This window comes from Hippoglossus hippoglossus, chromosome 19 (assembly GCF_009819705.1).
Source record: "Hippoglossus hippoglossus isolate fHipHip1 chromosome 19, fHipHip1.pri, whole genome shotgun sequence".
Lineage (NCBI taxonomy): Eukaryota > Metazoa > Chordata > Actinopteri > Pleuronectiformes > Pleuronectidae > Hippoglossus > Hippoglossus hippoglossus.
Window position 1 is genome coordinate 6,880,524 of NC_047169.1, and position 22,207 is coordinate 6,902,730.

At 43.5% G+C, this 22,207-nt stretch overlaps 1 protein-coding gene across 2 annotated transcripts; it reads left to right on the forward strand.

Annotated features, from left to right (window-relative positions):
- The first annotated feature begins 1,139 nt into the window (after positions 1 to 1,139).
- adam11 (ADAM metallopeptidase domain 11) lies at positions 1,140 to 21,998 on the forward strand. 2 transcript variants are annotated; one of them, XM_034570682.1, is made up of 27 exons: positions 1,140 to 1,494; positions 1,717 to 1,838; positions 4,775 to 4,851; positions 5,491 to 5,557; positions 10,231 to 10,313; positions 10,566 to 10,623; positions 12,096 to 12,159; positions 12,885 to 13,024; positions 13,667 to 13,741; positions 13,855 to 13,926; positions 14,215 to 14,381; positions 15,000 to 15,084; positions 15,187 to 15,277; positions 15,497 to 15,548; positions 15,789 to 15,888; positions 16,073 to 16,144; positions 16,443 to 16,535; positions 16,669 to 16,749; positions 16,841 to 16,891; positions 16,993 to 17,056; positions 17,597 to 17,702; positions 17,790 to 17,909; positions 18,219 to 18,387; positions 18,500 to 18,614; positions 18,802 to 18,892; positions 19,931 to 19,948; positions 20,918 to 21,998. In XM_034570682.1, the coding sequence occupies exons 1-27, from the start codon at positions 1,437 to 1,439 to the stop codon at positions 20,925 to 20,927; spliced, it is 2,301 nt and encodes a 766-aa protein (XP_034426573.1). In that variant the 5' UTR covers positions 1,140 to 1,436; the 3' UTR covers positions 20,928 to 21,998. The 2 variants fall into 2 exon arrangements, with proteins under 2 accessions (XP_034426573.1, XP_034426572.1); XM_034570681.1 differs by lacking the exon at positions 20,918 to 21,998 and having other exon boundaries at positions 19,931 to 20,355.
- The last annotated feature ends 209 nt before the right edge of the window (positions 21,999 to 22,207 follow it).

Here is a 22,207-nt window from a genome sequence, read left to right on the forward strand (position 1 = left end):
AATGATACATTGTTCAAAAAATCTCAAGCTTGTTGGTCATCCTCTGAAACAAGGAGTCAGTGGATCGGGGAGGAGAATGGGAGAAAAACATTCACCACAAGTCACCAGGGTCAGACTGCTGCTCACTGATATTCATGTTCATGACTGTTGATAAAATGTTGATAAAGAGTTTATGACTTTGTGCAAGAGGCCGGAGGAGTCGTTACATTTTCATCTTTCTATCCAATGTTTCTGAACACGATATCTCAAGAAAGCCTCTGAGGGGGATTTTCCTCAAATTTGGTACAAATGTTCACTTGGACTCAACGATGAACTGGTAAGATGTTAAAGGTCATAGTGACCTCATGAATCTGGAGAAGAGTGTATGAAGAATGAAACTGCACTGGTTTGGCGGTTATTCTGTTATAAACCTCAGTTGGGTCATATTTAAAAGGAAAAAACGATTTACGAGCTTCATCCGATTAATTTAAAGGAGTTAAAGAAATAGTCGTTTATTTTACATGAAGATATTACACATGGGAAGATAAAATACAGTTTTTTCAGTTTAGTTTTTAAATCAGAGGTGGGCCTGTCGACCCCCACGTGCTCTTTGGACCAAGATAAACGACTCCTTGCAGCCTCCAGGAACACAGGAGTGTGTGTTTGTCCTTGTACTTATTTGTGAGGATCATTTTGAGCATAGTCCCTACAGAGTGAGGACATTTTTGGAAAGTTAGAAAATTTTGGCAGGCCCTCACTTTTTCAAAGGGCTGTTTGAGGGTTAAGACTTGGTTTTAGGGTTAGGCTTTTAGTTTGGGTGGTTAAAGTTAGGGGCTACAGAATACATTATGCCAATGAGTTTCCTCACTAAGATACATGTAGATGTACAAACGTGTGCGTGTGTGTGCATTTCTTTCTATAATTATGAGGGCTAATTTTGGTTCAATACAATCATTGTGGGGATATTTTGGCTGGTCCTCAGAAATTCAAATGCTTGTTATGGTAGATGTTAGGGTTAGAATTAGGGGTTAGGTTTGGGTTAGGGTTAGTTTTGATGGTTAAGGTTTGGCTAAGGGGCTGGGGAATGCAGTATGCCAATGAGTGTCCTCACAACTATAGAGAGACGTATGTGTGTGGGTGTGTGTATGTGTGTGTGTGTGTGTGTGATTGAAAGGGAGAGAGGGAGAGAGACAGCGGTGGAGCTCGTTGACACCGACACACACCGCGCAGCTGGATCCGAGCGCAGGAGCTTCATCAACGGGAGCTTCCACTCGCTGCAGGCGGAGAGGGAGGTGAGAGATGCGGGCTCCGCGCTGGACGGACCCCCGCTGTTGTGTTTGTTCTCACCGCGATCGACAGCCCCGCCGCCGCCGCAGCAGCAGCTCCGCTCCCGGCTCCCCTCGGTTCACTTAACGGAGCAGCCCCGGAGGAGAAATCACAGGGACTATGTGAGCACCATGCTCGCCGTGGGATGCCTGCTGTTCGCCGCAGTGTGTGCACGGTGCGCCGCGACAGGTAAGAGGCTCCAGGGCTCAGCTCGACCCGGAGGAAGCTGCACGTTTTCTGCGTCTTTTCGTGTTATTGCGGCCGCTCGACACAACAACAGGCTCCGTGTGGTTGTTGCATCGGCGTCAACAAGCGTCTCTTCATCGGCTCAAAACGCCAGAAATAATACGTTTTAACATCCAGTCAGATCCACCCTGCAGTGCACTGATCCTCCCCGGTGTCCCTCTGCAGATCTGCCGCCCGCACGGGAGCTCGTTCAGCCCAAGCGGCTGCTGCAACAGATCCGCTCCCCGGAGGAGCTGCTCCACAGCCGCCTGGACACCCGGGTCAGGAACCACACCACCGGGGTACAGGTGAGTGTTAGCCGCACCTGTGACTGGTGTCAACAGTACATGGGCTTCCTTCGTGTATAGTGAAGGGGGCTTTAAACATCTGGATTCATTCGCCCTCTGAAAAATGGCTGAGTTGCTTCATACAAAATGAGATGAAGAGGATTCTCGCACCCCCCCCCCCCCCCCAAAGTCTCCAACCACTTAAACTCTTCATCCTGATCAGTGAATCTTCAATTTGTTCAATCAAAGCAGGTGCTGAGGTGGAGAGATTATAGAAGTTGTGTCTTTTTATATCTAAATGATGAAATATTTGAGGAGATATATTCCTCTTTTCTTTTTTCTACAGCATTACCAATTTACATATTTAGTTGCTTCCTCTCAAAGATAGTTTATCTTGGCCCTAAATCAGCGGATATAGAAATCTGTACTGGCCTCAATATTTACTGATATGCACAGATATGAAAACTTTTATCTGCATAAATAATGTTTATGTTTTTTCCTAATGCTCTAAATAGTTGGTTGGAATTGTGTTTTCTTTTTATTTATAGTCATTTATAATACTGTTTATGGTGAAATAAAGCTTCAATTACATTTCCTTGTCATAAGAGTTTTGTAACGACATCTTATCAAACGTGAATATCAGCATCAGTCACCAAATATCCATATTAATCTGGCTGTAACTGCCACATATCAAAATATAAATTATACTGTATGTTCCTGTTTGGTTCCTAATATGATTTTTCCAACTCCCACTCTATAACCATAAAATAAAACAAGAACAATATGCAAACAACAATATCTATGAGAATACAATGGGAGAAATAAATCGTGTAATAGATATAAATACATATTAAAGGAAAACAGAGACAATGGTATCAAACATGTACCATAAGAGAGCTGATAACCTTTTCTCTGCTTCACCTTTTATGAGGTCAGGTGTGTGTGTCACCCCTTCATCACCATGTGACACCTCCTCACGATGCCCAGATATCTCAGGCTGGAGCACGGCAGGAAAAAAAACCCTCAGCCCAGCCCTCACCTCTGCCGTCTGCTCCACCTCTCCACCCTGTTAGATTATATTTCATACCTCTACTTGTCCTCTCTCATTACCTTCACTATAAAACACTATCTGTCAGTGGATATGACACGGCTCGGACCTTGAGCTGCCCTCTGTGGTAAGCAGGTTGTCTCGTGACCTCTCCATCTTACCTGAGACTGGAGGATGTTAGTGTAAACCACACATTTAAAAGAAATCTCACCCACGAATACAAGGATTATCGTCTGTGTGGATTAGATATTTAGAGTATTGAAAGATTGGCTTTATATGGATTGTCATGTCAAGTGAACACTGATATTTGGACCAAATGGCTGTGTCACAACCATAGAACGGCAATAAAAGACCCAGGTCAGATTTAAAGCTGCTTAATATTTTTATTTTAATAATGGATCAAATGATTGGGTGTAATGTGAAACGTGTTGCTTACAGCTACAAATCCATCAGTGTCTTTCAGCTCTTTGTTTCCTCCACCAAGGAGATTATGAGATCACCATGACACTTGGTGGAAGGGTGCAGTTTGGGTCAGAGAAGAATCTCTTACATTTTTGTGGATCAGATGGAGGATCCAGGAATTATTTTTCACTTTCGTAAGCATCGCAAGATCGGGCGTCGGGGAAGTTCTACCCCTCACCAGAGTGTTCCAGACATTTACCTGTCGTTGTGAACTCATCTAACCCGAACCTACATTCATCATTAGGGAAAGACAAACTCCTTGGGAAATTGTGTCCATGGTTCATGTCTGAAATCAGCTTATGATTCAGTGTCTTGAGCTGAGATGCTGCATTGCCTGAATTATAGGCAGAATTTAAATATTTATGATTTCTTGTTAAAAGGAAAAAATACAAGACGATAAAAAAAGAGATCTGGTGCAGTTTTCTTATCTCTGCTCACATTGTGGTTTTTATTTAATGTCCAGTATATGGACCGTGTGGAGGTTTAGGCTGATACTAAGAGGTTTGCAGAGAGTGCATGGTAATGCTAATGAGACCTTCCTTGCTGCTGGCCTTTAAGTAACCCACTGCTGGGATCCACCACAGAGCTCTGTCTTGTAATGAGGATGGGGTTCACCTTGGAACAAGGTTAGACTGAGCCGATGAGCCCCAACGCAGAGTTTCATCCAAAAAGCCCGAGGGCTGTGTCGCCCTCAGGGAGAGGTCACCGGCGGAGGACGGCCCCTTATCACCCAACTCCTTTGTTGCTTTGTTCTCGATTCACGCTGTCAAATTATTCCATAATGAACATCCATCACTTTTCTTCCCTCCTCCGCTCTCCCCTCATCACATTATGTCACATTTTTTCTTCTTATTCACAATTCTAGTCAAAGCATGAAATACTTGACAAATTAGTGAGTCATTTGTTTGAGTCACCGACGGGGGCCAACGATGCAGGAATGTTAATTAGGGATTCGCGGTGTACTTCTCTAAAAGTTAGATGTTAGACGTTCAAAATACTTTATTTATTCTCTGTTTCTCTTCTGCTGGAAGTCATGTTCCCTCATTTAACTCATCAAGCTCTTGATCAAGTCAAATCCCAGAGACATAACTTCTTTATGCTAGTTTAGCTTGAGCTGAACCATAGATTTCCCTCTGTGCTCCTATAGACTAAAGTGAATGGACATCAGATGGACATATTTAATATAGGATTCAATTCAGACTTAAGTTTGGTTAGTTTTGGTTTTTAGCAGGATTATGCAAAACCTGCTCAACAACTTTCAGACCCCAAGGAAGAACAAATTAAATTTCGTGCAAATCCGATTTTTCACAATATTTAACTTTTAAGATAGGGTGTATTCCAACATTTTCCTTAATTTCTCAGAGAATACTTCATGGAACAAATCAGGCAGTCAAATCTGCTGCAGATCCAAATAAAAATCCTTTCCCTTTCTCCATCTCTCCCTCAGCCGGTCCATCTGGCCCAGTGCAGCTTCCTGGTGGAGGCGTTCGGCGCATCCTTCGTCCTTGACCTGGAACTCAACCAGTAAGTGAAACACATCCCTCGCCACAGAGCCAGAAAGCGGCACCTCAGTGGTCTCAGCCGTCACGGACAGAACTGTACTGACACGCACACTGTTTTTGTTTTGCGCAATTGCATATTCTCGAAAATGGGCATCTGTTTTGCATATTTGTAAGTGGTAGGGATTTTCCATTTCCCTGTACTCGCCGAAATGTGTTTTTATTGTGGATGCTGTTGTTGTGGTTGTCTGTGTTTTTGTCTCTTTGTGAACTCTTGTTGCACAATAAATTTCCCCATGTGGGAAAATAAAGAAACCTCACTCCTACTACTCTTACTCTGATCTTTATCATCTGTCTCTGTCGACTGTGGGCGAAACAACACTGTACACCTCCCCTCCCCCATCTTCTTGCTCCATACATCTTTTCCTCTAATGGACTACATTAATGTCACACCTCTCTCTGGCTGGATAAGCACTTAGAAGAAATGAATCTTCACACATTTTAGTTTTACTTTCGAGCCATTTGTTGATCCAGACTGGTGCTGTATTTACAATGATGATTTTTTTTCTGTTAAATATCCCTTTAATAGTCTCACGGTGCTCTTGTCTAATGGAGGTACGGAAACTTAACGTTACAATGATTATTTTCCTTCTCTTCTCTCCAGCGATCTCCTGTCTACAGACTATGTGGAGCGTCACTATGACGACGATGGGCAGCCCTCAGAGAATATGGTAGGACTTCCATTATAGAGCTTGTTTTACCATTATAGAAATTATGCTTATTTGCTTTCTCGCCAGGGGTTAGTGGATGAAATTGACCGCACTCTCATGCTTGTTCGGTAAATAGGGAACTGCAGCGTGGCTCTGTCCAAAAGGTACAAAATAGGATAACCAGCAAATAGAAAGCTCACTAATTAACAAATTTCCGGGAATTAATCTGGAAAAAAAAACCTTGTGAGTAACTATTTCTTGGCATAGAGCATAGACTGTATATAAAGATGGACGACGTTACTGCTGCCCAAAAGTGAAGCCGAAGCGTCTTATTCGCCCCCCTGGTGGCTGACTGCAGTATAGGTCACAAACCCAATCTCCTCCATGTTAGATTGCTGGGACACGGACCAAACAAAAAAAACAACGTGGTCTGGATTGACAACTAAGACTGACTCACGATCGGTCGAACGCATGTATCAACAGGACCTCCTTACCACGGCTCCATCATCCAGACTCTGGCACCAAATACGCAAGATGGCGTGCAGCGTTCGTATGCCAGGATTTTTTGGCTTCATTTTCTAATAATTGGAGGAAGTAGAGAGAAGTTGTCCATCTTTATATAAAGTCTATGACATGGAACAGTGCTGGATTACATTCAGGGTTCATGTGGATTCAATAAATTGGACAGTGTGCTTATTAATGGGCTTGTAAGATTGTGTACCTTGAAACTGCACCTTGTGTTCACTTACTAGCTGATTCCAGTTGATTTTTAGCCCACACTCTGGTTTCCTTCGCCTTTTGAATCCTCACCTCGTCCTGAATCCTGAGAGATGTGTCTCCAAAAATGATTCAGACCAACGTTCTCCTCTCTGTAATGGCCAGTTAATGCCGACAGATCGACTGTCATCACCATCTGGGAGACCGTCACTTTCCGTCTTGTGTCCTCTGCTCTATATTTCAGCCTCTGTCCTTTTCGTCTCTCCGTCTCTTTCTCGCCATTGCTCTCTCTCCCTCTTTCAATCCCCCCTTTTCTTTACCAAAGACCACCTGACCAATCAGTAGATGGTTGCCGTGGTAACCAGCAGCCAGCAGCAGCAGCAGCAGCAGCAGCAGCAGCGTGGTTCTGCTTTTTCGTGTCGTGAGGGGAATTGAAATCATGTCCATTTCCAGAAACAATAATCCAAATCTTAACACCACCTTGTGACATGACCTTCAGAAACATGCTTGATCATTATTCCATATAAGAAATATATATAATACTCTGCATAAGAAGATGAATCTGTTACTGATGTCTCTGTATAATAACAAAAAACAATAAATCATCTCATCTCATCTCGAACATGGATATAGATTATGTAAAATAAAGGGTTATACACAGGAAGACAATTTTATTATTCTCTAAAAGGATCGGTGATAAATTTATTTCAGAGCTCGATCGATAACAGCCCCCCCCCCCATCCTGCACCAACACCATCTCCATCGTGATTTATTTAGTTTTATTGACCTGCCAATAAATTCCCCCTTTGTGTGTCACTCTGTTATTGGTCCCCGTGGATCTGTGCCATTGCACTGAGCTGGTGACTGTCATGTTTGGATTGAATCCCAATGGCACACGACTGAAAGAGGAACTGCGTAAAGGGACGAGGACGGGATCAAATTGATGGGAGCTGTTTCATGTATTAGTCTGCGTCCCGCTGAAATGCTTGTCTCTTTGATTTTTCTCGTTTTTCATCCCCTGCCATCACACATGCCCCATGACTCTGTGCGCAATGCAACTATTGATCCGGTATCGTAATCTGCACATAACATACAAGATGTCAACGGGGAAGACATCACTTGTTTGAGTTCTTGACACCGTGATCGATACAATACTGAGAGCACATACCCCCACCAAGGCTGATTGGTTTTATGTCCCTATTGTATATTCATGCACACAGGAAGCAGACAACATATACCTTCTCTAATATAGTTGAAAGGAATATGTGTTAAAGTAACTGAGTCAAGATTAAAAATACATTATTTGATTCACAAAATCAGGATCATTATGTGGATCAACACCAAATTTCACCAGATCTGGAGAAATTAATAAAATAAAAAATAACAAACTCTGGATCCGCCCTCTGATCCCGACCCGCATCTAAATTAAATGAATTCTCTTCTCACTCACGAATAACAATCCTTCTATAGCTTATTGAGGATGTAAAATATTCTTGATCGATGCCTTTCTTAGTTCCTGTCACTTTCCTCCCCCACTCCTCTCCAGCAATGCAGGGTCAAAGGGGTTAAACTCCCCCCTTGTCTAATTCCGTTAAAGTTGATCATGTCAAATTTGATCTCGACTGTTCGTTCGCCTCCATTTGTGGGTGCCAGCAGTTTTTTATTTCATTCATCTCGTCATCTAGCTCTGATGTAACGTCCCTGCCCGAGTGGCACTGATGATATTTAATGACGAAGCCCGTTCGGTGAAGCATCTCGTCTGAAAACTCCCTCACAGTCGGTGTGTGTCTGCTGTGTCAGGCAATTTGATTTCCTCCATTTAGCCCTGTAATCCTACCTTTTATTTATTTATGATCCTGCCCGGGGCTAAGTGCTGTGGCCTGTCTAACTCGACTAGATGACTAATGAAAGTCCCTTTTCTTCCTGAACGAATCAACTGATGCTGAATATAGAAATGCGTCATTAAAAGAATACCTGGACTAAATTAAAGTAGTTTTTAATTGATATTTAAAGGTCCAGTGTGTAGGATTTAGGTGAAAGGGATCTATGGACAGAAATTGAATATAAAATAATCCTAGTGATGTTTTCACGGGTGTGTAATGATCTAAATTGTACGGATTGTTCTTTTCTTCACCCTAGAATGAGCCCTTTATATCTACAAGTTCTCTTTCATGTTTGGAAGGGGAGAGTGAGGTGAGGGGTATTCAGCTGCAACATGAAAACTCACCACTAGGTGTCCCTAAGTTCTACACAGTGAACCTTTAAGATTCTCTGTGATTATATCGCTTTGAATTGATTTAAACCTTTATCCCATTTTTTGTACTGGAAGGAATTTACCATCTTGGTTGGTGGAAATTTTGTTTGCTTCTCCTCACGACTTAGTTTGACTAGTGTGAGGCCGCTCTTCAACAGGAGTCTGGGCGACTATGTGTGATTTAGTCCGCCTCAGAGCAGATGCCTGAATGCATTGCAAAAGGCGTGAGGAAAATAACTTTTTCATGTTTGTGGATGACTCGGCTAGATTTTTACATTTTCCAGCTTTGAGTTGCAGCTCGGAGTAAAGGTTGGCGATGCGTAAAGAACAGCAGCTCCCTGTTGCCTCTTTTCATTTTGGTCTATTAGTCGTGCCAGACAACAGCAGTCTCAGGTGGCAGACATGACATTATTGGGGTTCATTACCAACACCTGAAACTGACCCTCACACACACACTCACAAACATTCATGTATCAAGTATGTGGTGGTACTGTATTCTCCGTTCACGTAGATGAGACGTGCCTGATTATTATAATTATCTCCTGAATGCAACTCTCTCCACCGCGCACACTTTATTCTCTTTTCAACAACTTTCGATAGTTGAACACACGTGGCGGTGTAGCGTGTCTGACAGCGGTAAAGTCTCCTCTCTCACTGTCGTAATCTGATCATTCCTGTACTGTGAGACGCAGCGTGGAAACACTATATCCCAAACATGATCATCTTGCTGGAGCCTCTCAGGGGGAATATGAATAATCAGGTCAAGGTATCTGGAAGCCGTGTGCACGGGTAACACCTCGATGCATTTCTCCCAACTGCAACTGATACTGACACACTAGCACAGTTTATTGTATCCAATGCTAAAGTGGCAATTTATTATTCCACCTTGAAGGTCAGCATTCAAAATGTTTGTAATGTCTTAAAACCAGAGTTAATCGATGTCGCTGGAATAGTTTTGGTGACCAACAGAAATCACGAGTCATAATGGGGGGGCATGAAGTTTTAAGTACGTGGGCATTTACCAGCCAGAGACAGTCGGGTGAAAGATACTATCAAGTTGCATGCTGGGAAGTGTAGGATCTGAAAGCCAGGATGCATCTCAGCCGTTGCTGCATTGATTTTCTTTCTGCCCTTTTAAAACCTGTCTCTTCCTTGTCCTTCAAGTTTGACAAAGTTCAATTATAAATTCCTGGAATATTAGCACATCTAATATGAATATAATGCACTCTCCACTACAATTAGTTTACACATGAAACTGTATACTGACACAGATATATTGATATAAACTGTGTTGTTTCATGTTAGAGTCGGGATTTAACTCACATTGTACACACACTTACCTTCCATTGAAACCAGATCACGTCACTAAGTTTCTCCCATTTGACCCATGGCCTTCCTGCACTTTAATTAATCTCTCCATCACTCACACACACGCAGCTTTTCTTTGCTGAAACCCAACTCATCCGCAGCCTCTGCAGGTGTAGGTTTTCCCCCGGAGTCGAACACTAGTCACCGATACCCTTCAGTCCACCCACCAGGTGGCCCTATAGGCCCCGGACTGACAGTGTACACCTACTCTGTGTTCACGTAGAGGTTAGGAGATCAGCCACATCCAGGGGCTCACAAGTCGGTGTTGGTTTCACTCCCTGAAACCTCGATGTGGACGTGTTACTGAACGATGGTGGGTTTGGTGTCTCACTGTCACCTATGATTTGATTGACAGGGGGGAGAGCACTGCTATTACCACGGGCGAGTGCGTGGGCTGCCCGGCTCCTGGGCGGCTGTGTCCACCTGCCACGGTCTGAGGTGAGTCTGAACCCTGTCGCTTCACCTGAAAACACATCAATCTCCTCAGACTGTCCCTACTACGTTTGCAAAACAAATACAGTCAGAAGCCGAGAAATAGGACAGAAACACACAAAATGGGACACTACGATGATTAAGGGTCACTACTGGGATTTAAAGCCATTTTTTTTAAACCTAAAAACTATTATCCTCTTTCATAACGTCCATCACTGCCAGCGCACATCGTAACCTTCCTCTGCTTTGTATTTTCAGAGGGATGTTTTCTGACGGAAGCTTCTCTTATGGGATTGAACCTGTTGGCAGTGGAGAGGTGAGTCAGGACGTCAGTGGAGCGGATCGTGCACTTATCTTGTTTCCCTGGCTGCAGCAAGGTCGTGTGAAAAATGTTCTGGAAAAAAACTGGCACCAATCTGTCAAAGTGGCCAAAATAATACATTCAGGTCTCACCTTGTGAATCTCGGCTAATCCAGACAGTGTTACTCTACCTGTGAGTTGCCGTATGGAAAATATTCAGTTGACACACAATCCACCATCACTGAAACACACCTCCTGTCTCATATCTAAACTGAGACATCACCTGTCAGACAGAGTAACGACACGTATAAATGAATAATGAACAAAAGGTTTAAGTTGCTTTTTCAGATCTTTCAAAAAAATTGTTCAGATTTGATTTGAGAGGAGAGAAAAGAAATGGCTGAGCATTTTTTCCCATTAAGACCCACAGCAGGCGAAGTGCAGCTCAATTACATAGACTGGAGAGATGGATCAATAGCAGCTCATCTTCAAACTCACCTCACTCTCTGTCTGTCTCTCTCCTCGCTGCTCTATCTCAGATGGGTCATTTTCATAAAGTATTTATCCCCAGCTCCAGTGTTCCACAGCGTCCAGTAGTGTTTTGGCCATTATGACAGCCCGGCGACTGATTAATTATGCACCGCAGCACTTTTCTCTCCCGTTGATCCGCCTGTAGCTCAGAGGACACGGCAGCACTTCTCAGACAGAGAAGCTTTTAAGTTCAGGATGAGTAGAAAATCATTTCAGGGCCGGTATTATTTTAAAAGCATGTTTTTCCTTTTGTCTGAGGAGATCACAGCTTGTTCAGATGAATAGTTTCCTGCACGTTCGTCAGGAAGGAGTTTTGTAATTTTTCACTTCTATTGGTTAAAGCCTGGTTCACCTTTTTAAAGGGCAAAGTCGGATTCCAATCTGACTTGATGACCAACTTTTGGTGTTATTTTGTATTTCTCATTCATTAATAGTGAATAACCACAGACTGTGTATAAAGATGGAAAACACCTCTCCACTTATTTCTCACTATCCAGATGTGAAGCCAAATTATCCACAGATATAATCGGTGCCATCTTGAGCCAAATATGTAATTTGGAGTCTGTGCAGTAGCCACCAGGGGGCAATTGAGACACTTTGGCTTCACTTTTGGGGAGCAGTCACATTGTCCATCTTTATATACAGTCTATGCACGCAACTAAAACCGACTCTTCTGTTGACCCTTGATGTGTAAAATCTTAAATTCCAGCAGTTTTTTATCCTAGATAATACTTTTAAAAAGTTTATTTTTCTGCTTTGATATATATAGTTTTTTTTTAAATACATAAATCTACTTTGGGTTGGTCTGAGTCGGCATTTAAAGCAAACAGCTCAGAAAATAAGCTCAAAAACATTTTTTTAAACTTTAAATTCATGTGACAACTTAACTTTTAAACCCTTTTCCCACTGTCTCTTTCTCTCTGTGCGTCTCTTGTGTTTGTTCCTGATGCCCTTCAGGAGAATAATGACCACATTGTGCATCGCATGCCGGACATCGACCTCTTCCCCCCTCCCTGTCCAGGTAGGGCCTCCGCTTTGAGAACAGGAAAGTTTACACACTGTTTCCATTCCTCCTGAGGTGGTGATAAAGAAAAGAGGCATATCTGGTTAAACTTTGTGATGTGATACATATTTGTATTAATAAGCTCATCTGTAGGTAAAGACATTAACCTGAGACTTTGAGGAGACCTGGCAGGATGACAAACACACACACACACACACACACACACACAGACACACACACACACACACACACAGACACACACACACACACACACACACACTGCAGAGTATGATGTCCTCCTCAGGTTGTCTCGCTGCCCTTCTTGACCTTGCTAAACGTCTCATTTGGCAGTATCTCTTCTGTCTCTCCTCTCTGTCTCTGACACTCTCTTGATTCACCTCCTTCCTGTTACCCTCCCTGCCTCCTCACCTCCTCACCTCCTCACCTCTCTCTTTCTCTCTCTCTCTTTCTCTCTCTCTCTCTCTCTCTCTCTCTCTCTCTCTCTCTCTCTCTCTCTCCATTTAGCCTGTTATGCTCTCCCCTTTCCTCTCCTCTTCTCCGGTGGCTGTGTGATATTGATTTCTCCCGCAGATTAGTGGACTAAAATACATGTTACATCCATCCCCGACTGATGACTGGCCACTTTTCTATCTCACTCTAACTTAGTCTGTGTTTCTCCATACATCTGTGTGTGTGTGTGTGTGTCTGTGTGTGTTGTGTGTGTGTGTGTGTGTGTGTGTCAGGGTGCTCTGTGAACAGCACAGGGCCTGGGGGGCAGCCAGATGGCCACGGTGGAGGAGACCGAGAGCTGAGGGATGAAGACGCCTGGTCTGAGGAAGAGGAGCCTGTCGTAGCAGGAACACTGAGACGCTCTAAAAGACAAGTCAGTTTTCATGCCGCCTCGTCCTCCCGGCACACACCTCCGTGTTCTCATGCGTGCAGATGACCTGCCAGGAAGTTGTCGCATGCATTGAGGAGAGTGTTGAGATATGCAAACACAATTAATATTTTATGGAGACGTCTGTCTGAGGCCAAATCTCGACACACTCGCTCACAGCTTGTCTCAGCTTCCATGTTTAAAAAAAGAGAGACAGAGATGTGCTTTTTGAAACCGGAGAAAATTAAGCTTATAATGACACTGGATTCATTTCTGATGGAAAATACGATATGTACGATTTATGAGGCAGGGACGGCCTACCAAAGGAAACTGGTAAATATTTTCTGTTTAATGGATTTGTGACTGTTCAATTAAATTGTATTTGTATAGCGCCAAATCACAATATACATAATATACATTATCTCAAGGCACTTTACATAGAAGGTCAAGTCATGGTCTCCAAGTTGTGTCTCCTTCTCAGGGACAAAGACTAGAGTTTCCCTGGCATCAGCACTTGTTTGTATCAGTGTGTGAGTAATGGTTTCACCTGCTGGGTTTGTGTGTGTATAGTTGTGTGACTGTTTGTCCTGTGTGAAGGTTATTATGACACTGGACTCAGGCTGTGTGGATTTCATTTTCCTCCTCCAGGTGCGGCGAGGCCAGCGCACCGTCCAGACCGAGACCAAGTACATCGAGCTGATGGTGGTGAACGACCATGAACTGGTGCGTCCTTTCCATCACCGTACTTCTGTAAATGTGGCACAAATATTATAAATAGTTAGTTGTACTCATTCAAAAATAGATTTTTAAAATAGTTTCTCCTCTGCTTTTGTTAGTTTGTGCAGCTCCGTCGCTCGACCACTCAGACAAAGAATTTTGCCAAAGCGGTGGTGAACATGGCCGATGCGGTGAGTGGTTTTACAACATAGACTTTATTTAAAGATGGACGACGCGTCTCCACGTCCTCCTACTATCCACAAATGAAGCCAAAAGTCATTTCTAACCTTCTCAGGTCTGGTCTTGTGTTAAAGGAGGTCGTTTATCAGAATGTCTGTCTTTATCAGTTGTCTCCTGCCGCTGTCTGACGACTGGACACCAGATAACATAATAAAATAAATCACCCATGTGTTTTTGCGCTCTCCTCCTCACCTGCTGCATAATTCATGCGCATGATTTCCCTCCTTTGATGTGTCCAGATTTACAAGGAGCAGCTGAACACGCGCATCGTCCTGGTCTCCATGGAAACGTGGTCGTCTGAAAACAGGGTCTCCATCGGCGACGATGCCTTGCTCACCCTGCGCGACTTCATGAAGTACAGGAAGGAGAGCATCAAGGAACGCTGCGACGCTGTGCACCTCTTCTCGTAGGTTCAGTCTGTTAATCTCTCTCTTTTTATTCTCCTCCTCCCTCTCTTCCTCCTCTGATACCTCCTCCTTATCCATCACTTCCTGCTTCTCTTCTCTTCCCTCTTCTCCTTTTCCCACTGCGCCTCTTTCACCTTGTCCTCTTTCTTCTTCTACTCGTTTTTCGCTTTCTTCTCTACCGTCTTCTCCTCCCCATCCAATTCCTTCATCTCTTTTTCCTCTCCTTCTCCTCCGTCTTATCCTCCTCATCCCTTTTTCCCTGCCATCCACATCCTTCTATCTCCTTCTCTCTCTTTTTTTCATCTTTTCTTGTCTTTCCTTAACGCAACCTCCCTCCTCCCCCTCTTTCTACTCCTCATTTTCTTTCTCATTCTCTTCCACCTCTTCTTATTCTCCTCATCCTACAACTGATCCTCTTCCCTCTCTCATGATCTTCTTCCTTCCTCAACTTGTTCTCCCTTCTCCCTTCCTCCTCTGTCGTCTGTTTCTTTCTCCTTCTCCTCCTTCTCCTTCACCTCTTCTTCCATCTTGTCCTTCATGTCTGCCTCCTCCCCCTTCTTCTTCTCCTCCATTTCCTCTTACCATCTTTGTAACTTTCCCCCATGTCTTCACGACAGAGGGAGGACGTTCATGGGCAGCCGCAGTGAGGCGGCGTATGTTGAGGGCATCTGCTCCCTCACCAGGGGTGGAGGCATCAATGAGGTGAGACATGTGCCTCTTATGGTGTAAAAAGTCTTTAAGTCTGTCTAGTTTGCTCTTTTTCGTCCCAGTGTATCTTTACTTGTTTTGTTTATGTGTTTTCAGTTTGGCAGCGTGGGGCCCATGGCCATCACGCTGTGTCAGAGTCTGGGCCAGAACATCGGGATGCTGAGGAACAAGGAGCGATCGGCCGCAGGTAAGAGCAAAGTATTACTCACTTACTGTACTAACAGCTCCCTCAAGTGGCGAGAAGTCAGTATCACCTTTGTGTGTGTGTGTGTGTGTGTGTGTGTGTGTGTGTGTGTGTGTGTGTGTGTGTGTGTGTGTGTGTGTGTGTGTGTGTGTGTGTGTGTGTGTGTGTGTGTGTGTGTGTGTGTGTGTGTGTGTGTGTGTGTGTGTGTGTGTGTGTGTCCAGGAGACTGCAGGTGTCCAGATCCATGGCTGGGCTGCATCATGGAGGATACAGGGTATGAACTCGTTTACAATAAATCAATCAGTGACCAAGCAAAGATGGACATAAATCACATCAAGTCACTTTTATTAATTATAAAACATGTGACCGTGAAGAATCAAAAGTTTATTTTTTTCCTTTCCTGCATATGTCTGCCATCCGGCTAATGATCTGCAATGTAATGACAGATTTAAGGACAATCAGTACCTGACCCCTTTTATTGAATTTAGTTTTTTACGTTTTCTTTGTCAATCAGCTACTACCTGCCGAGGAAGTTTTCCCGCTGCAGCATAGACGAGTACCTGCGCTTCCTCCAACAGGGAGGAGGCAGCTGCCTCTTCAACAAGCCCAGCAAGGTGAGACACCATCAGGTAGTTTCAGAGAGGGGAGGGTTACTCACTTGAACGGTGATAAATGAAAGAAAAACAGGTTATTATGAGATTCATGCTGAATATCTTGAGTTTATTTATTTCAATGTTTTATAAATAATCAAAGCAAACCCTCCAACCTTAAAGATACATTTTGTGTTTTAATCAACAGCTGTTTGATCCACCAGAGTGCGGCAATGGATATGTAGAGCAAGGAGAGGAATGTGACTGTGGATCACTGGTGGTGAGTAAACTCCAATTAACTAATGGCTTAATGAAACATACTACACATTCACCTACTGTCACATCAGATACTGTTGTGATTTATGAAGGAAATGCTCCTAATAGACGTCTAAACTGAGAACTATCAGGGGTCTTTATTCCTCTAAAAGCTCCTGCTGATTCATTTCTATGTTGTATTTATTGCTCCACTATTAATTTCCTGTGTGTGCCGTCAGTTGTGTGAGTTCAGGAATCAGAGAAGCCTCGATGCAGAACACTGATGATCTATAAATGTGTTGTAATCCCTCCCTGTCCTGTAGGACTGTGCTCGGAGTGGAGCCAACTGCTGTAAGAAGTGTACACTTACCCACAATGCCATGTGCAGCAATGGGCTCTGCTGCAGGGAGTGTAAGGTGAACTGCTCTCACACGTCACAACACATTAAACGATCGACTCCTCCTATCTCACGTAGTCAGTTCCATATCTGGTGTAGGCTGTTTTTCTTCATCCATGTTTTCTCTCTTCTTCTGTGATTTTTGGCGACAGTACGAGCTGAGAGGAGCGACGTGCCGCGAAGCCGTCAACGACTGCGACATTCCCGAGAGCTGCACAGGAGACTCCAGCCAGGTAGGAGAAGCTTTAGAGAATGTTTTGAAAATAGAGAAATCTGAGACCCACCGTGACTCTGAATGGACAGATGAGCTTCCTTCTCTTTCAGTGTCCTCATAATGTCCACAAGCTGGATGGCTACATGTGTGATGCTGGCCAGGTAAAGACATACTATGTTTATAATATGTATATAGTTAAATATTCTTCTCATACTGTCTATTATCATATAATAACCACCCTCCTCCTCCTCTTCCTCCTCAGGGTCGCTGCTATGGAGGCCGCTGTAAGACCAGAGATGGCCAGTGCAGGAATTTGTGGGGCTACAGTAGGTTTAATATTGACTGTTATTTCCCCCCCCCCTGGCTGTTTGTTTGTGGGTTTATTTGTTTGTTAAGTTTACACAAAGCAACTGAGCAAATACCCACGGAACTTAGTGGAAGGATGTGGTATGTGACAGGGCTGAACCCATTGCATTTCGGGGCGGATCCAGGATTTCTTTTCACTTTCTGTAACATAGTGAGATAGTTTAGCTGTTTTTCAACATTTTCACCGTTTTCCTAGGGATTCATTCATGGAGCTTGATGAAAAGAAATCTGGTTGTGTGGAATCTGGTGCAGCTTTATTGAGTGTTTGGCCTTGGTGGAGATATGCGCTCTGCTGAGTGGCTTTCCGGTTTCTCAATGTTGCATGACCTGCTGAGGATTAGAACAGGAATTCCATGGCTGTGGGAAAAATTAAAATGTTAAAGACTGTTCCAAGCATTTGAGGTGTTTTTGCAAGAAGCCCTTTTTCATTCAGACATTGGGGTTATAAATTAATTTTAATCCACATTTTTGAGCTCACTGAAAGTTTCCTCTTCTCTCAGACTCGGCCGACAGGTTCTGCTATGAGAAGCTGAACTCTGAGGGAACAGAGAAAGGAAACTGTGGCCCAGACTCCACTGGTCAGGGATGGGTGCAGTGCAACAAGCAGTGAGTGAACACTATAAACTACGTAAACACCTCATGTGCGTGCTCTGAATTTTTGAGCTATATTGTTGCATCTTCTGCCTCCACCAGAGACGTGCTGTGCGGTTTGCTGCTGTGCACCAATCTGACGGAGAAGCCGAGGTTTGGCGAGCTGCAGGGGAAGCTCACGAGTCTGACCATCCACCATCAGAACCGATACCTGGACTGCAGGTGAGGCATCTGGGAGCTTAGTGGGTTTATGTTGTAGATCTTGTATTTTTGTTTTAGTTGTCAGAGAAAGAGTGACAGATATCTACTTATATTTGACCATGTCTTTTCCTACATATTTGTTTAAGTTAATGACAAATGTGATGAGATAATACTGAGGGATTCATCGATTCCTGAACTGATCCTGATGCTTGTATGTGATTTAAACATCACCTCACATGGATACAGTACATACAAGATTATGTGATGGCAACTACGTTCAAATATAACTTGACGTAATGTTGATAAAGAAATAATCACTTTTACGTGCAGGGGAGGCCATGCTGTGCTGGATGACGGTTTGGACCTGGGCTACGTGGAGGACGGGACGCCATGCGGGCCGAACATGATGTGTCTGGAGCGCCGCTGCCTCCCCGTCACCACCTTCAACCTGAGCACCTGCCCGGGCTCCTCGTCCTCACGCATCTGCTCCCACCACGGAGTGAGTCCGTCTCCGTTATCGAGATTTGGCTCTGTTTGTTTTTCTGTGACCTCCACAGGTTTGCTTGCAGAGATAAACTCTCCCCCTCGTGTTTCTCCTCCTCGCGCCGCAGACGTGCAGCAACGAGGTGAAGTGCATCTGTGATGTCGACTTCACGGGGAAGGACTGCAGCGTCTTCGACCCACTCCCCATCCCCACCCCGCCAGACGGCCCGGAAAAATACAAAGGTGAGAACACTGAGCAGTTTACCTCCACACACTGTCATCTTAAACTAAATAAAGTGTTATGATATATAATAAATAGTACAGATTAGACTGGAGTTTACTGAATGTGATTAAATGAAACTTTTACAATGTGTCAAGGCCTCAGAGTGCTGTTTGTTTTCCTCACCGGCTGACTCCTTCTCTCCCACAGGTCCCAGTGGCACCAATATCATAATAGGTTCGGTTGCTGGTGCAATTCTGGTGGCAGCGATAGTCCTGGGGGGGACTGGCTGGGGATTTAAGTAAGAGCTGTGGCATGCCTCCGTCTGTGTGTGCCTGCTGTGTTGCTCTCTAACACACGTGCCTGCGGCTCGCTGCTGAATGCTGCTCTCTGCTTGCTGCTTGATCCACACTAACGACCGGAGACCGTCACAGGTTCATTATCAATATCGATAATTTGTCCATCTGTGGAAGAGATGCTAGTTCTTATAACGTTTGTACTTTAGGCTGCTAAACTGTGCTGCATAACCAACATAGTGTGTATGTATTGTATTTATTTGATTTAATGGCAGGTCCTTAAATTGTCAGAATGGGCTCAGTAGCGATCGGTGACGGAGCCCCAGTAGCGAGGTCACAAAGGTCATAGCTGTCAATCATGATGTTTCGTTCCTTTTTTTATAGCATCAAATAACTAATCAAAACCAAACTTCACAGAAAAATCAACAAAATCACCCCAGTTGGATTAGAACTAACTAAAATGAGAGACACCACCTTTGAGAGAAATTTATTTGATGTGTATTTTGCCATTTTTGGTTTGGTCCCTGTCTCATCCACTAACGTGGAGGAGGCCTGTGCTGCAGCCGACCTCCAGCGGCCAATTGAAATGCTTTGGCTTCACTTTTGGGGATCCGTCATGTCGGCCATCTTCATACACAGACACTGATAGTGATGCAGTGAAATAATCAGATAAATACAGCGGATGAAGACGCTTTATTATCCAGGTTTCTTTTCTTTTCTCTCTCATGCAAGCTCTGCTGAGACACGCCTGCAGCATGCAAGCAAACAAAACATGCTGTTATCTTGAAGCAGCTTGTATGATAACATCAAATGTGCCTGCTGAGTTCCTCACTAGTGTCTGGCTGTAAACAGAGGGTGAGGGAGGGAGGTGATGCCTCCGTTTACTGCTTCGCTTTTCAAGGCCTCGGGTTCACTGCATGTTTATTTCTCACGCTACATCCGACTCACATAAAAGAAAGAACATGGTGGTGTTACTCGTCTTTCTACTTCACTTGTCCTGTCTTTTCTGTCTCCGTCTTGTTTCTGCCTCGTCGCGGATCCAGAAACATCCGAAGAGGAAGGTACGACCCCGCCTTTCAATCCTGATCCCCAAAAATATCATCCCCATTCTTCATGTCCAGGCCATCTTTGTTTTATAAGAATCCTCTGCTTCTTTATCCTCTGATCACACACCTCATTCAGACTCATACACTTTGTTGCACTCAAATGTATTTTTATTCATCTTTCACACATTTTTTATTCCAATACATTCACATCACACAGCATTTATATACAGCAGTCTGTGCATTATACAACTTCACTCATCATAATTTTATTTCAGTGCATATTCAAGTTTTCTTCATTAGTATTTTTACTGCATGTCCCGTATTGACTTGGCTGCCATTTATAGAAAATAGCTGCAGTGTTGACTTTGTAATGTTCATTTCATAAGTTTCATAATAATAAAAGGTGAACATTTCTTATAAGTTTTTCATTTTCAGTTATTTTATGATTATGATTATTATTGTTTTCTGATCCATCTGCATTAGAGCCTCAAAGATTAAAAAAAACTTGATTGAAGACCTTGTTCTTCATCTTCGCCTTCTTCCATCTCCTCTTCCTCTTCCTCCTTCTTCTTCTCCTCAATCTTCCACTTCTCCTTCTCTTCCTTCTCCCTTTCTTCCTCCTTTTTCTTCTCCTCCCTCTACTTCTCCTCCTTCTCCTCCTTCCTCACCTTCTCCCTCTTTCTCTTCTTCTTATCATAACTGTTTTTATTTTCTTTGCTATTTGCATTAGAACCTCAAGGATTCATTGATAAATCAATCAGTCAATTATTGACGGTTCCAGTTTCTAAAATGAGAGAAAAAGCTTTAAAAAATGTATATAAAACAAGACACACAACTATATAATTTTAATGATATATAGTTGAAATAACATCTGTAATGATAACAGTCTTTTGTGGCATCAGTCAGTTGATTCTAGCTGCTGAGTTTGTTCTATCTGATTCTTTAGTCTTTATCTTCTCCTCTTCTTCCCTCTTCTCTTTCCAGATCTTCATGAGTGTGAGTCACATCTCTCCGCTGTCCTGTCTTCCTTTACACTGTGTCCAGTCCGCTCCGAGGAGACAAAAACAAAACACAAAAAATATGTCTTCCACCTACGAGCCATCAGACCTTTTAATCTCCCTCTCTCTGACTCTGCTGAAGCTCTCTCCATCAGTATTTTCTTCCTGGTTGCTTTTTGGGGGAGGGGCTTAGGGACAGAAACCCTGAGGGGCACATTCCCACAGATCTGAATGTTTTTGTCTCGGACACCTCGCCCTTAGTTTACTCCTCTTTTCGCTTTTCTTTTCCCTCGCTCTGGTTACAGCTCCTTTTTCTGCCGTATTGACTGTTCTCCTGCTTTTTGCCCCTTCAGTGATGTTCACGGAGGAAGGCCGCGTCCTTCTCCTGCTTCTGGACTTTTTAAATTAAGCGTTCTGTTGTTACACAGTTGATGTATTTAACCTCATGGAGAAAAACGATCCCCTCTCCTCAGGAGTGTGACCCTTACTGCAATAGAAGTGTATAAATATACAGAATAGTGAATGTTGAGCTTTAATCTCTGTAGATGAGGGTTATTTTTGTGTGTTAGGACTTTACATTCCATGGTAATAGCCATAATTTCCCCTCTGATGCTGTGTTTCATTATCACTGTGGTGTCGACGCTTCAACATAATATGCATCAATGTGAGAATGTGTAGCTCAAACCTGCGAGGAAGCTTGTTCCGGTCCAATCTCTGTGCTGATGACGTTACCGCAGCCAGGTCGGATAGAGAAGTTGCACATGTACACACCGAATGTTTAACCCCCGCTGTATGATAGTAATCCATATAACAACAATACGCATACATGTATGCCGAACATGGGTGCTGATGTACATAGTGTATCATAAGGTTGACTCGTGTAGAAAGCAGTGACTCACTGCCGCTGAAGCACAAGAAAACTCCTCCTGCCTCTCAGCCCGAAAAAACTTTAATCAGCGAGAGAGGATTCACATCTTTGCAGTTTTTACGTTTTAAGGACGTCGGAGCTCATCTGAGTCTTTCTAACATCGCTCTTGGCTAAATGACGGATTATTTGGACCTGCAAAAACAAGACGTGCGTTGCAGAGCATATTTCAAAGACGACTATGAAGCTGCTACTCAATTCTCTACTCAGTTTAATCCAAATACGCCTTTTTCTAATTGAAAACGTTAAATCCTGGCTCAACAAATCATTTAATATGCAATACACATCTGAAAGGAAAAACATTATAAAGTTTAATTCCTACAAACAAAACTCGTCTCCCTTAAGACAAAA